General features: G+C 40.8%; 1 protein-coding gene across 2 annotated transcripts in view; it reads right to left on the reverse strand.

The window, feature by feature from the left end:
• Positions 1–16,128, reverse strand: part of LOC149224286 (Phosphatidylinositol 3- and 4-kinase family protein) — a 328,841-nt gene that overhangs the window by 266,464 nt on the left and 46,249 nt on the right. For both annotated transcript variants that reach the window (XM_089386063.1, XM_089386064.1), the window contains exons 2-3: positions 5,053–5,394; positions 4,784–4,945 (exon numbers count right to left, since the gene is read on the reverse strand). In XM_089386063.1, the coding sequence (XP_089242189.1) occupies positions 4,784–4,945; positions 5,053–5,394 (504 nt within the window). The remainder of the gene's footprint in view (positions 1–4,783; positions 4,946–5,052; positions 5,395–16,128) is intronic.

Raw genomic sequence — 16,128 nt, forward strand, 5'->3', positions numbered from 1 at the left:
TCAAAAAAGGGGAAACTCTTGAAAAAAATGAAGGGCTACAGCCACAAATTGAAGGGTAGAAAGAGTTTCTATGCATGCACACAAGTAATCATAGAATAAGCCAGAAGGGAGATTAAATTAGGACCTCAAGGGGACCTCAAGGGTAAACCCTTATTCATGTTTTAAATCAACCTTTAAAAGAGCAAGATTTACTAGTTTGATTTGCCTCAAATCATGCCATAAGTAGATCAACTTGCAACAAATAAACACAGAAGTATCCTACCACCGAATCAGTCTTGATTTGTCCTCAGAAGATACCTCAGACTTGTCTCAAAGGAAGCGCCGCATGATCTCAGAAAGGGTCTCAATCTTGTCTCAGAAACACAGTGTTGAAGCCACAGAGTCAGAGCATTTATTCCAGGAGTAATGTATGAATGTGCTAGCAACAATGCCTCATTTTAGTCTTGACAGGACGCCAAATGACCTCAAAAACCCTAATGAAAGCCACACCCAAAAGAATATAAACATAACGTCCCACAATCCTTCAAAAATTTCGACCTGCTTCTTCAAATGTTCAGGACTACTCTAGGTCGAAAATTACAGAGAAATTTCAGATGATCTGCAAGGAATTGTGTTCTCTAACGGAGGATCCAAATGCCCTTATATAGAGATCAAAGGAGGTTTCTTAAAGGAAGCCGACTTGAACAAATTTTGGAGGGAAGCCAACCTTAGATTAGAGGGAAGGAGAATTTCAAAAGTTAATTTTAAATTTCATTTTGGAGCCAAAAGATTGGAGGCCGACTTAACTTGGAGCCTAAATTTAATTAGGGGCCATAAAGATAAATTTAAATAAAATTCCTTTGACCATTTCGTGAATGAGCTTGACAAGATTAGGTTCATCATTGATTTTTAGGCCAAAAATAACTTGCCACATCATCTAGCTTTTGGAGACTTTGACCAAATGAAGTGGGCACCAATTTTGAACGATCATATCTCCTCAACCGTGAGGAGTTATGAGGTGTGTTACATACCATTAGAATCAGCATGACTAGGACCATCAAATGTAGGTGAGTTTGACCCTAAAGGCCTCAGTCCTCCTTGTCATTTTGTCATTGAAAGCAGTACTTCTTGACCATACTATAGAGGCATGCTTCCTACTAGGGCTCCTTGTCCATTGGAGTTTCCAAGTACTGTAATCCACGACGTATTTTAAGAGCGTTCAAGATCGATGTTGGCATCAATGACAACACCATTCAACAAAAGCAAGGATCGTGGCAAAATGATTTGCACAGAAAGGTGTTGATTATGAAGAGACCTTTGACCCCACAACAAAATGGACCACCATCCATACTCTCATTCCCTTGGCAACACAAAATGGATAAAGTTCACCAAATGGATGTGAAGACCGCTTTCTTGAATGGACACTTGAAAGTGTTTATATTTCTAGGGCAAACAAGCTTGAATAAATTTATTCAACAGATAACTACTTCCAATGATCAGTTAGCATTAAATCCACATAGCATTCACAACATATCATTAAGCAGTTATACAAAAGAAAATTTCAACCAATAAACATGAAAGAGCAGTAGAAGCTAACCATGAGACAATGAGACAAGAAACGCAAAAATTAGGCCTGAGGCCAGGGAAAAACCCAGAAATCTTTCCTTATGAGAGAGAGTTCAAAATTCATCTATACATCAGAAAAACAAAACATAACAGTTGACCAAAAACATAAGCCAAGTCTCCTTGAGATTTTCGGCCTCATCCTCCTCACTCCTTCGCTAGAACATAGACAGAACTATGTATCATCGATGTGCCAAATGAGGAGGAGAGGCTCACATATTTATTGTCTTCCAAAGGGGTCAAATGGGTGCCTCCAAGGGGCCGACTTGATCAAATGTGGAGTTATAAATTCAAAATTTAATTCCCTTTTTCTTTTATTCAAATGATGAAAATACTGACCATGGCTACCATATTTCCAACAGAAACAAAACATCTTCATGTCTAGTCCAGAAGGTTTTGTTGTGAAGGGACAAGAACAAAAAGTGTGCAAACTCATAAAATCCTTATATGGCCTAAAACAAGCACTACGAGCCTAGTGTGAAAAGTTGACTGACCATCTTTTGAAATTAAATTTCAAACACTTTAATCTTGACAATGCAACTCTATTTGTCAAGAAAGTTGGCAAAATTGTCATTTATCTTGTAATATATGTCGATGATTTGTTGATAACAGAGAACAATGAAAACAATATTCCATCCATAAAGAGAGCAAAGCATTGAAGAAAGGATTTGAGATGGCGGGATTGGGACACCTACACTACTACTTGGGCATTGAAGTAACCCAACATCCAAGGTTATATTCCTTTCTCAAAAGAAGTACATTGGAGAATTGTTGAATAAATTTGGCATGGTTGAATGCAATCCTTTGTCTACTCCAATGGAACAAATTTGAAGTTCACATCTAAAGAAGGGAAGGAATTTGAGGATGCAACCAAGTATAGACAGCTTGTGGGAAGTCTACCTCACCACTAGCAGACCAAATATGTCATTTGATGTTCGAGTCCCTTCAAGATTCATGCAAAAGGCTTGTGAAGGACAATGGTCTGCTTCAAAATGAGTTCTAAAGTACTTGAAAGGAACTCGAGACTTTAGACTCAAATATTCACAGGTGGATGACTTCAGCTTGATTGGATATTTTGATTCAGACTTCAACGAAGATGAGGAAAATGGAGTGTCAACTCTAGGCTATCTTATGCATCTTGGATCAAGAGCTGTCTCCTGGAAGTCACAAAGGGTTAGTTCCAGCAAATTCCACGACGGAGGCAAAATACATGGCAGCTGCAGAGCAACAAAGGAGATTGTGTGGCTCAGGAAAATTTTGGAAGACTTGCAGGAGAAACAAGTGAACTGTACTGCTCTTCTGATTGACAATACTTCTGCAATTAAGTTGGCCAAGAATCCCAAATTCCATGATAAAACCAAATATATCAACACAAAGTATCATTTGATTCAATATCATGTAGAGGCCAAAACTATTCATCTAAGACAATGTTCCACAAATGAGCAAATTGCAGACATCTTCACAAAGCACTTGGAAGAGAAAAGTTTGAAAAAATAAGAATGATGCTTGGACTCACAAATACGCCTTCAGATTAAGAGGGGAAATTTTAGACACCTAATCCTTGGGATTGGGTGAATAATTTGTAAATATAAATAAAAGGAAATACAAACAGTAAGAATAGAAATCGGCCTCCAAAGATGAAACATAAGGGTCGCTCTCATAAGTTATATAAGTCTATTCTCATTAATGCAATCCTATCTAAGTTTCGGAGTTACCATCCTGGCCTGCCGCCTGACACTATGCTTGGGCTAGAAGCACTTACATGATGTTTTCGATGGCGTATAATAAGAGAACATTAGCACAGCAGTCACCTAGGCTAGAAAAATTTACTGAGCGCTGGAGTAGAAGCCCTTACTCAAGGTTTTTGATGGCATATCATGTTCCACATTCTTTTGAAGACTGCTGCAAAACATTTTATTATATTGCATTTTAATGCAATGTGTGCCCTTGTTGAGTCGATTGTGGGACCCAGGTAGCAGGATTTAAGATGATTCAGATCCAAGTCGCACAATTTAGGATGACTTGTTTTGACTTTATCACTCCATTTGTAACCTGTTGATGTATTCTGTAAGATCATCGGGTGACAACTCTGGATCTTTTTCATTGTATTTGACTAAAACTATTTATCGGCACAGATTCAGCCTGTTACAGCCAGCCAAATCAGTGACCCTTTTGTGAAATTGCTTTGGGTTTGGTTTATGTTTATTTACCGTCTATCGCACTTAATTAGATCAATTCACGTGCACTTTGTATGGGTTTTACTTGAGCATTATCCTGCATAAATCTGGTTGCTTGTTTGTAACTTCAGTTTAGCATTGATTGTTGTTAAACAGATGCTTGTCAAGTTTCTGCATAACTTGGTGTGATTAACCATCCCTAGCATTTCCTCATCCTCAAGCCCAAGGGGACATTTGGGGGACATCTCCAATGTTCTCAGATAGTCCAAATGATGCATAGGCATCCCTGTCCCTTGGAGCTTAACATTTATGGGCCTTCCAGATGCTCACAGAAAGTCCCATCAATGCTTGGGCATCCCTATTCCTCGAGGTTTGAGGATGAGGAAATGCTCAAGACAAGATATCCTACGCAATCATGTGTAGTAGTTGGAGGCTGGGGCAACCTAGATTGTAATGATGGTGTGAACTTGAAGATCCATAGACTATGGTGCTAAGCCGTAGCATTTTATTGTTTGATAATGGTGTGTTAACTTACAATGACTCTATTCTTTTTTAATTCAGGTCCCACCATTCAGTTATTAATTTTGTTTACTATTATGTATAAATAATTACTGTATGGAATCCAAGATGCTTTCAAGATACATAGTTTATATTCCTTATTCTATCTTATTTAGAATATTTAAGATGATTATGCCTGGAATGGGGCCATATCAAATATCATTTATTGCAGTCAGTATTACCAAAAGATAAGATAATTTTATTAATGTCCAACAAATTACCACAAAAGCACGTCAATGGAACTGAAAATTACAACCAGTATGAATACAATGTCAGAGCGGCAGTGCAACTCCTAGAAAATGCCGAAAATAATATAAAGAAAGAAACCTATGTAAGTATAACATCAGAACATAGGTATAAAACCGTGATAAAGGTTTCATGACAAAACCGCTCCTATGAATCACTTGTAGGTGTTTTCAAAGATATCCAAATAACTTATAACAAACCTGCTCGCCATAGTCAATTCTCTCCCGAATGTTTGCAGCTAATGCCAGAATAAATGATTCTATTGGTGCATGGTCTTTGTCCCAACCAAAAGTAATAATGTCACAGCTAGCTTTGGTCACACTCTCAAACATAGCTCCTTGGTTGTTGCCCCAGGTATCAGCCTACAAGAAATCATGAATTAAATATGCGGAAATCCACACACCAATATGACTATAGTTTCTTTAAGAATAATTTTAGTATACATAGTTCTTTGTATCACAACACTTACTTGGGTGCAAGTCATTAACACAAGTGCTTTGAGACGAAGAAGCAAGACCCTTAACACTTGATTTCCACTTGTAACAGCTACTTGTACTACACCAGAAAGCAAGGAGCTGAAAAGCTCTTCACAGGCCCTTAATTTTCGCCAATATGAAACAACACAAGCATCCGCAGCATCCAACAAAAGAGCAAGAGTTTCCCGCAATAGTGTTTTGGTGGCCTTTCCATCTAAGTCAGATAATAGAAGACTTTTAGTCTGAACCACTGCTGCTGCTTGACAGACAGACAGTTTTGTATTTATTCTTGTTTTGAGAAGTACCCCTTGTTCAGGCCAGTCCCTCTTCCGTATCTGTACAAGTTATCCAAAGCACAGAAAGCAAAACAATATCACTGGTTCTTGGTTTCACACTTGGTTACAACAAATACAATGAACTGTAGCATGGTAAACACCAAAAATGCTAGGAGTCTGAAAATATATATATATGGATCCTAAGTACCAGTTTATAATTTATACCTTTCGAGAAATACAAAGATATTCCCCAAACAATCAAAAGCCCCATAAAACCACAAAGGACTAAATCATCAAAAAGCGGAAAGGATTGTGAAAGGATAAAAATGCAACAAGTTCCCAAAAGTGTATGCCAGTCCAGAAAAAAAGACTTTGCAGATTTGTGTATAAGGAATAGCTTATGCTGGGAATTCAAAAGAAACAAGTTCTAGAATAATTATACTTAAATATCCAGTGAGGATAAGAAATCACATGCAGGATAAAGCAAAACTACGATAGCTGAAATGGCCCAATCATCTTAACCATCTTGAGATAGACAATCCTGACTCAATTTGGGTTACGCGGAAATATCCCCCACATGCAAACCTGTTAGTATCAGATAGGGGTGGTCAATTTGAAAGGATTTTGGCCGGAGAGATTCCTATTTTCTACCGTGTGGTGGTTTTCCCACTGCTGTATGAAGGATATGCCCATGTGATATATTCAAAATTTATGACGAGTTAATAACTTGCTATGAAAAAATTAAATTTATTTGTCAATTCACAGCAATTACAACATAGACATTGTACAAGAATAAATAAGAGACCAATTCAGGGTAACACAATTGTAGTGAAAACAAGGCTGGTTATCAATAGCCCTCAAGAAACTTGGCACTAACAAGAATGCAACTTGGAGCTACCATGTAACACTAGATTATTGTATTTTCTAAAAGTCAAAAATTTAAGATTTTCGGGATAATCTACAACATCAAATTTGAGAATTCTCAATATCTAGTGTCTATAATTCTATTTTAAAGAGTACATGAATTGTCAAATTTCAGATTTCCCGTAATACATTCTGTTACACATCATATTAGTGGAGTTCACCGCTAGTACCTTGGAGCTTTTGATGGATTTGGGGGATATACACCTTCATGGAGCTTCTTCTTCTCTCCTTGGCTTTTGATCATTTGATAGGGACAGCTTGGAAGAGGGTTTTCATTTATCTTCTCAGTGGATTGTCATGGTTGATGTTCATATCACTGTTTTGTTGCTACTTTCATATTTTGTTTGATGGAACACTCTCTTGACACATGAATGCTTCCTAATTCATGGATTATCTTCTCCAGGGAGCATCCAAGTAATTAGATGTGTTGATGTTATGATGCTAGCTTGTCACTGGGAAGGGGTGTTCTGCATGATCCTCTTGTGTAAGTTGTGCGATGAGGAGCATACTTGATGACTGGCTGGAGCTAGTATTTTCTTAGTCCCTTTCTTCTACAATGCTGCTATGGTGGGGTGACACATCTTGCTTTTGAGGGATTTTGTAGACATCACCTAGAGGGATATGTTTGATGATGTCAGTACCCTTGATTGATGTCCTTTTTCTATAGTTAGAGTTAGAGGGTGGAGTTACTGCTAATGTTATTAGCTCGGACAGGTGCTTCTGCATAGGCTAGTTATCAAGCATGCAAAAGATGTCAGATTGCCTCTTTAGGTGCTTGCTCATGAGAAGTGACTATTATGATTTCTTTATTAAGTTTAACTAAGGTAAAGTACATTAATTAATTTACTATTTAGCCAAGTTTCTACGAATAGATAGTTTAATTATTTAAGTGTGACTAAGATCTAATCTCTACCATTGATCTCAAGTAAGGCCTAGAATCTAATCCTAGCCATTCATCAATTGGGAGATTGGGGTTAGAGATTTGGCTTGATGAAATTATAAAATAAACCTAAGAGAGAGGTGAAAGACACATTGTGATTGAGAGAGCTATTTTCTCAAGAGAGAGAGAGACTCGATACTGGAGAAGACAAAGGTGTGCAGCTAGAGGTTTGAGTGAGCAAGAGTTTTGTAGGCTGAGTGCATCGGTGAAGGGGCAGAGTTTGCTTGGGGTCAAGGCCGAAAATTTGCTGTGCACAGGAGGAGGCTGAGAGTGTTTAAGGCTTAAGCCAAATTCCAGCAGACAAACAGTGAATGCGGAGAGGCCGAGAAGGTTGACGCTGCATTTGTGTAGTAGCTGAACAACTTCAGGTGTGCCAAACTTCTGGAGACAGCTAACATAATTGCAAATTGAATTTCTGGGGGCCTAATCGCTAGGTTCCAATGCTGTAATTTCTGTAATATATTCATTGTAAGCTGAGTTCCTTGTTAAAGGAGGCTCTAACTTTCCAGTGTACCAGAAAATGAAGGAATATTTGTTGGGCATATTTTTTCTGCTGTGTTATGTGACTGGTATTCCATTTATTCACTGGTGCAAGTTTATTTAAATGTTAAAATACAAGCGTACTCATTTTCAGCAGTTTTCAGAAAAGCATAGTTTCTGGGTAAAATATTACTTTCTGGCATAAAATAAAGAGCTAAGAAAATCAAATCAGATATGGTATTAAAAGTTAACAGTTACTGAACATAGCGCTGTGCTCTGTGCACGAGGAGCCACAGACAGAGGGAGACTGGTGCATCCGAGGACGGTAGGAGCAATCAGGAGCCCTGGGCGCGCATGAGGAGCAACAGCTCCAGCGGCATGGCCCCAGGAGGGGCCGCAAATTGGATCCATCCCTTCCACCTGAGCTAGCTGCATTCCAGGATCTGGTTGTGGCATGCAATAAACGGCCAGCAACCGAAAACCAGCAGAAGTTTGTCAAAAGAATGGATTCCATCCCCACAGTTGCTCTGCCGACTGAAGAACCCTGCAAAGCGGCATTGAACCTAGCAGAAAGAGGGCTTATTGGACAGTTCACTGGGCTATGGCCCTCGCCTAAAGCTGTGGATGCCTGGGTGCAAAGGAACTGGCGATCTCTGGTCAAGGAAGGTATCAAAAGTCACTTCATCGGCAAAGGCTTCTTTGTATTCGTATTTGAAGCAACAGAAGATAGGAACCTCATATTCAGAAACGGCCCGTATTTCATGGGGCCTCAGGGTTTGTATCTGAATCAATGGACTCCAAACTTCGATCCGACACAGGATGTGCCCTCGGCTGTCCTTATCTAGGTGCACTTGCCCCATTTACCTTTGCATTGCTGGAACCCCAAATCCTTAGAAACCATAGGCAATAAATTTGGCAAATACATCGATCGAGCAAAAAGAAGGGACCAGTACTCCTGTGCGACAATTTGTGTAGAAGTAGACCTAGAGGAAGGTCTCCCTGAAGCTATTAAACTCACAGTGGCTGACTCGACTCACATACAAGTGTTAGATTACGAGAAACTCCCATTTAAATGTCGACATTGCAATGGCTATGGGCACTTTGCCAGGCATTGTAAAAAGAAATCAGAGGATGGGGTCGATAATGCGAAAGGAGATCAATGGACTCAGGTTCAGAAACCAGGAACAGCTAAGCAGAGCAATAGAAACAAAGGGAAAGCCTTGTTCACGGGGAGGGGTGCTCCTCCTGAAGCCCAAGCAGAGGGAAGCTCAGTCCCACCAAGAGCAGACATACCCACAAATCCCTTTGAAATACTCAGCACACCAGAAAAACTCCAAGATCCAACAGATAAAGAGGTTGAACAGCAGGCCATCATCATGGAAGAAAACAAAAGGCAAGAGGAAACAGGCCCTCTCCAAATCGGAACTCCAAAAGGTGTCACTAGTTCCCCAACCTATGCAGATATGACAAGGAAGAAGACCCCAAAGATTTCGGGATCCTCGGAAGATGAGACAACTAAGAGGCCCTCGAAAAGAGTGGGGAGGAAATCTCACAGAGAGGCCAGAGAAGAAGAGGCAGAGAGATAAAAAATGCAAGGCAGCCAGCCCACGATTGAGATGTCTATCGATAGAAATACTAGAACCAGGCCTCCCAAGGGAGGTATTGCCCCACACTCTGCCAGTAAATAATGCGATTAGTCTCTTGGAATTGCAGAGGACTGGGGAACCCCTCAAAAGCTGAAGGAGTCACCTATTGAAATAAGAATTCCCAGAGATCCTCATGCTCCAAGAGACTAAAATAGAAGGCAAAGCCCTTCTGGAAGTCAGCAAAGTAAAATGGAAAACAAAAGTTGGAAAAGTTGTAAGTGCTAGAGGTACATGCGGTGGGCTAGCCACTCTTTGGGAGGAGGACAAGTTTCAGCTTGAGAGCTCCTTTCAGACACAGCACTGGATTTATACCGAACTCCGACATCTTCCAATTAAGATTAACTTTGCTCTCTTTAATCTTTATGTACCTGTCCTCTATGCAGAAAAGAAAGAATGCTGGCAAACCCTGACCGATTTCCTTGAAGCCTACTCCCTCAAGAATATAATTATTGCGAGAGACTTCAATTTAATCCTCGACCCAAAGGAAAAAAGAGGAGGAACTAGCAACAGGGACCACTTCCTCCCCTTAGTGGAAGACCTGATTCAACAATGGGATTTATTGGATTTCAAGCCAAAAAAAGGGCTTTACACATGGACAAATAACAGAGTAGGGGCGGAGCATATCTCAGCCCGGTTGGACAGATTCCTACTTCAGAGCACCTTCCTCTCCGAGAAGAAGATCATTTCCACAAAAATTCTGCCAAAGTGGACTTCAGATCATAAACCCATCCTCCTTCTGCTGGAAGAAGAAGAAAATTTGGGGCCAATCCCCTTCCAGTTCAGCCCTCTCTGGGCAAACAGAGAAGGGTTTATGGACACAGTCAAGAAGGCCTAGTCCATCCATGCTCACGGATCGCCCAGCTATGTCTGGGAGCAAAAGATAAAAGCCACCAAAACAGCCTTGAAACATTGGATAAAAAAGCCCACAGACTCCCCCACTAGTCATAGAAAACAGAACACAAAGCAACTGCTGGATCTGCAAATGGGCCTAGAGATGCAAGACATTACTTGCTCAGAAATACAGAGCGAGCAAGAACTCCAAATCAGCACCCTTCGGTCATTCAGAGAGGAGGAAGAATCCTTGAGGCTCAAATCACGCAATCTCTGGCTTGCGTCTGGAGACAAAAATTCAGCCTTCTTCCAAAAGCAGATTCGAACCCGTCTTTCTAGAAATCAAATTGCCGAAGTCACCTCGCCGGATGGGGTTGTTCTCAAAGGCACAACTCTGATAAAAGAGGATGCAACCTCTCATTTTCAGCAGTTGTACAAAGAAGAAGGTGCAGAGGATGACAAGGAAGCTCAAGACTTCCTCAAGCACGTTCCAAGGTTGGTTAACGAGGAGGATAACTCAACACTCCTGAAGCCCTTCACTGAAGACAAAATCAGCAATGTCATATGGAAGATGGAACCAGACAAAGCTCCAGGACCCGATGGGTTCTCCATACACTTTTATAGAATCTATTGGGACATCATCAAGGCTGATTTGTACCGAATGATCAAAGGCTTCCTCCGAAAAGCCAAAGTGGGAGGAAGCACAAACTCCACTTTCCTAGCACTAATTCCCAAAGAAGCCAACCCAGTGGCGTTCGACCGCTTCAGGCCAATCTCGCTATGTAATGCGTCCTACAAAATTCTCACCAAGTTACTTGCAAATAGAATAAAGCCACTGCTGGAAAAACTCATCTCGCCCAACGAAGGAGGGTTTGTCATATCCTGGACAATGTGATACTAGTGCAGGAAATCATCCATTCTAGCCAGCAAAGCAAAGAGCAAGGTATGCTCATCAAGCTGGACATGGCGAATGCCTTTGACCGAGTAAGGCACTCTTTCCTCCTCCAAGTTCTTTTTGCATTTGGTTTCAGTTCTGAATTTTTAAAATTGATTAAAGCATGTATTGGAGAACCTTGGATAGCCCCTCTAGTAAATGGCATGCTGGCAAAATACTTCAAAGCTTCGAGGGGCATTAGGCAAGGCTGCCCTCTGTCCACCTTCCTGTACACTCTGATGGCAGACTCCCTGAGCCGAAAGCTCTCAACAGAGAACCTCAATGGGACTCTCCCTGGCATCAGGGCAATAAACGGAACAAACCCAATCAATCATGCCTTGTTCATCGATGACTCTATCCTTATGGGAGGAGCCTCCATTAAAATAGCAAGGGCCTTCAATGGAGTAATCCAAAGCTTCTGCAGAGTCTTCGGAGCTATGGTCAATAAGAGGAAAAGTGCAGTGTATGGTTGGGCGATAGACCAACAAACTATTCTTAGGATTGCCCAAGCCTTGGGCTTCACCGGCTATGTCTCTTGGGAAAAATTTAAGTATCTAGGCCTGCCTTTAACATTGGGAATCAGCAAGGCCCCTCATTGGATGGAAATTATTAGCAAAATCAAGGCAAAAATGACTGCATGGGGCGGGCAGTGGCTTACCACAGCCGGGAAGCTCACTCTTGTTAAGTCAGTTCTCTCATCCCTTCCCATCTACCAGGCTTCATTCCTTTTAGCTCCAAAAATGATCACCGAACAGCTAGCTAAGCTGATTCAAAATTTCCTATGGCAAGGAGGAAAGGGGAACCAAAAAAATTCATCTTGTAAGTTGGGACATAGTGAAAAGGCCAATATCTGAAGGTGGACTACAGGTAAGAGATCTTGGGTTGGCCAATCTGGCTTTGGGAGGTAAGATTCTCTGGAAAATCTTCTCAAATCAAAGACATCTTGTAAGTCAAGTTCTAATTAAAAAATATCTGCACGGACTCTCAATAAAGAATATGGAAGAAGGAGCTTCCCACAAAGGAACCACGTTGTGGAAGCTGTGCAGCCAAGGTTGGGAGTTCTTTAAAGACCAGCTCTACAAAATCCCAAGAAACAAGAAAAGAATTGGACTGTGGGAAGACAAGATCATGGGCCTCCAACCCCTAAATCTTGCTCCGGAAATTGCAGATTTGCGTAACTGGCTCATCCAAAAAGGTATTCACAAACTTGCTGACATATGCACTTGGGATTCTGCTGGGAATTGGAGTAATTGAGCTCTCCATCACCCCCCTGACTGGATGCTCCCCCAACTCCATCTCTTTCTAGCTAAGCTCTCTGGTCTGGGTCATGTGCATCTCCATTCGAGGGACAAGTGGGGCTGGGGGAAGACCGGAGCTTACTCAACACAGCAGGGCTTTGCAGCTCTTCAAGATCAACTGCAACAAATCCACTCTACAAAGCTTTGGCAGCTTGTTTGGGACCCATTTGGCCTCCCAAAAATCAATTTCTTCTGTTAGATTCTCATGCACAGGAGGGTCCTCACTGGAGATAATTTAGAGAAACGAGGAATTATTGGTCCCCATAGATGCCCTCTGTTGCATGGCTCAGGAAACGATTAAACACATGTTCATTGACTACCCCTTCTCTCAAGAAGTCTAGTTGCAAGCAATGTTGGGGCTCAAAGCCCAAATTCCAAAGCAACTTCCAATAGTTAGTCTCTTCGCCTCATGGAAAGAGAGTTATCCACACACTCTGAAGAGCAAATCAACATGGGCCAAAATCTAGAATACAATTCCAAAATACATCTGTTGGGGAATCTAGTTGGCAAGGAATGAAGCCATCTTCAACAACAGACTACAATCCATCAATACAGTGACAACCAAGGCCAAAGCTCTGCTGCTGGAAACTTACGAAAATAGACCTCACAAGCCAGACAATTCTCTACTCCCTGAAGAGCTCAGCTAGCTAGGTGAATCCTAGAGACGGGCCAGCAACAAAAAGAACCTCTCCCTGCCTTGCCACAATCCAAAGTGGCGGCTTCAAATCTCTGAGGCGGACTTTCATAAGTGGTGGAAAAATCAGGGCAAAGTCACGATATTCTTCGACGGAGCCTCCAAAGGAAACTCGGGGATATCAGGTGCAGGAGGAACAATCTACTCCTCAGACGAGCACAAAAAGGACAGCTTCAGTTGGGGCCTAGGACAGAGCACTAATAACCAGGACGAGATTCACGGACTGTTCAAAGCGTGTCAACTTGCTCAGAGGAACAAAAGGGAAAACATTCAAGTCTTCAGGGATTCCAAAATCCTAATTAAAATCCTTAACACTGGCGACCAACTCAATAGCTCTGTGCTTAACAGGACCCTTGAAAGAATAAGAAAGATGTTTCAAAACTTCACTTCGTGCTCATTCTAGCATATCCTCTGAACTCTGAACAAGGATGCTGAAACCGAAAGGCACTCAATTCCTTAACAGAGAAGGATAGTTGAGCATGGACAGGGTAGCGAAGGCAATGTCTCTGTTTCGCACTCCCTACGCAACAGATCTGTCTCCATGAAAGTGCAAACCTTGGCGAACACATCACTCACCCAAACCACATCTGAATGCAGAAGACCGACGTTGACCCACGGCTCTGACACTGGTAGACAAACGTTGTTGGAAAGTCAATCACCGCAGACTTGCAAGTTTAGACTCAACGTTGCTCCAACAGTTCAAATCAAACATCGAAACTGGCATGCCACAGCTAATGCGTTCGCCACAGGTAGACAAACGCTACTAGAAAGTCAATCATTGCAGCCTTACAGGTCTTGACTCATCGCTGCTCCAACAGCACAAATCGAACCATGCAACTGGCTTGCCACCGAATAGCAATGTCTGAGGTTACAATTTTCGAGTTGTTGGAAGTGATTCTGGGTAAGTCAAGTCTGTCTTAATCCACCAAAGAAAAGTGGTAAGGAAAAGCCAGGTTTTTTAGACTCTAAGCGCAAAGCAAGGAACTCTCAGATATCCCAAAAAGAATCAAATGCAACAGCGAAATTCCAATACAAAAGCCAGATTTTGTGGATTCTAAAACGCCAGAAATCTTACAATTGACTGTAATAGAGGTTGTTTGGCTCAGGCCCAACCATATCTTTTAATAAAATTCAATTGTTTCTGTTAAAAAAAAAAAGTTAACAATTACTATATATATTTTGGTAATCTATCATTTTCCTGAGGTTGGATGATGCATTTTTTATGTAATAATCCCTTGGTGATGATGCCCCATGAGTTGTGCTGTATGTTTTTTTGTTATCATGGTGGGATTTTGCTAGGGAGAACATCTTTTATTTGCATGGTATAACACTTCATTAAAGAGCAAACCCTCATTGGCACAAATGTTTGTGATTTAAACATCCAAGGATTATTAAATGTGGGCAATGGTTACATGTTGAGATTAATTTAAGCATTTGATGGTTAAATTGATTATTCTTTATCTTTGTCGAGGTTAGTTACTTGGGTTCCCTACTTCATTTGGTGTCTTGTCACACTTGGAGGGGTTATTGGAAGATTGATTGAGGCTTTTATGTGGGGCACACCTCTCTCTGGACACAAATTCCAAGGCATACATGTATCATTTTACTATTTTCGAGAAAATGGCACACTTCTATAGAGCAAACCTCTTTTAGCTGGCTAAGCATCATTGTGAAGGAATATTTTATTTGTCATTGACTTTGCACACTTCTCTAGGGCATTATTCTCTTGTGCATGTGGTTTGGAAAATCAATTGACAGATTTGCAAAACAACACACAGTTTTGGCACATGTTTTGATGGAGTGTAACCACCCTTGGCACATTCTCCTAGGGTGCACTTCATTTGGAAGATATTTTACTATTTGTAAGTTGGATGAGGTGGCTCTCTAGCACGTTTTTTTAGGATACACCTCTTTTAGGTGTTGCTTTGACTTGGCATTGATATCATTTTATTTGGAGATGGTTATATGGAGAATTCTTGAGGAGAATATAGCACATTAAAACGACAAGTGTCTTTTTACATGCACCTTGCATGATCTTTGAGCTAGAGCAAGGCCACAAGTGTGGTTTTTGCATGCATTTGCTTGGCCTCCCTTTTATATTTGGAGATTCTTTTTGGAGGGTGTAAAAATTTCTCATTTCCCACCCCGGTTTTCAGTTTCACCTTATTTCTCCAAAATAGTTAAATGCCTTTTCCCATATCCATACATTCAACAACAGGAAAATAAATTTTGTTGAAAACACAAATTCTGGAAATATAACAGAATGCTGGAAAATGCAGAAATAGATATCAGCACATACAAACAGCCATTTAACACATTTAAACACAGTGATTTTTTGTCAAGGTGACCCTGGAAAAACCCCCTACAACTCTTGGGGAAAACCAGTTCGAAAGCTCTTTCTTATTTCTGGAAAATGCTTTTACAGTGAGAGAAATATTCAGCAAAAATCAACAAGCAAACTTTTACAACTTATCTCATTTTCGTGCCTCACAGTCAACTAGAAACTGTTGTACGGCCTCCTCCAAACTGTTGTACGGACTGTTATAAAACTGTTGTACATCTTGTTGTACGACCTCCTTCAAAACTGTTGTACGGACTGTTGTACGGCCTCCTTCAGAACTGTTGTACTGCCTCCTCCAAAACGTTGTACGGACTACTGTACGACCTCCTTCAAAACTGTTGTACGGACTGCTGTAAAACTGCCTTGGAATGTGTGCCAAGTTGTTGCCTCTTTCTCCTCACTGTCCAGAAATCTCCCTTGCTCTCTTGCTCTCCTTCTCTCAATCTATTCATGAAAGAATGATTGACCTTTTCTTCCTTTCCCTCCTTTAATCTAATCCTAAGTGACTTTTGGGGAATCCCTAAATCCAATGGCTGAAATAGATTGAGATCTAGGGCTGAGATTAAATGCTCATTTAAATCTCACTTTCTATTTTTTAATTCACCCCACTTTAATAAAGACCCACTTAGTCATTTATTTCCAAAGTCACTTTTCCTTTCTAATTTTACATTGACTTTATTAAAGTCATTTTAAAATTAGACTTTAG

Source organism: Pinus tabuliformis, chromosome Q (assembly GCF_031772625.1).
Source record: "Pinus tabuliformis cultivar Carrire ecotype Pingquan chromosome Q, CPIR1, whole genome shotgun sequence".
Taxonomy (NCBI): domain Eukaryota; kingdom Viridiplantae; phylum Streptophyta; class Pinopsida; order Pinales; family Pinaceae; genus Pinus; species Pinus tabuliformis.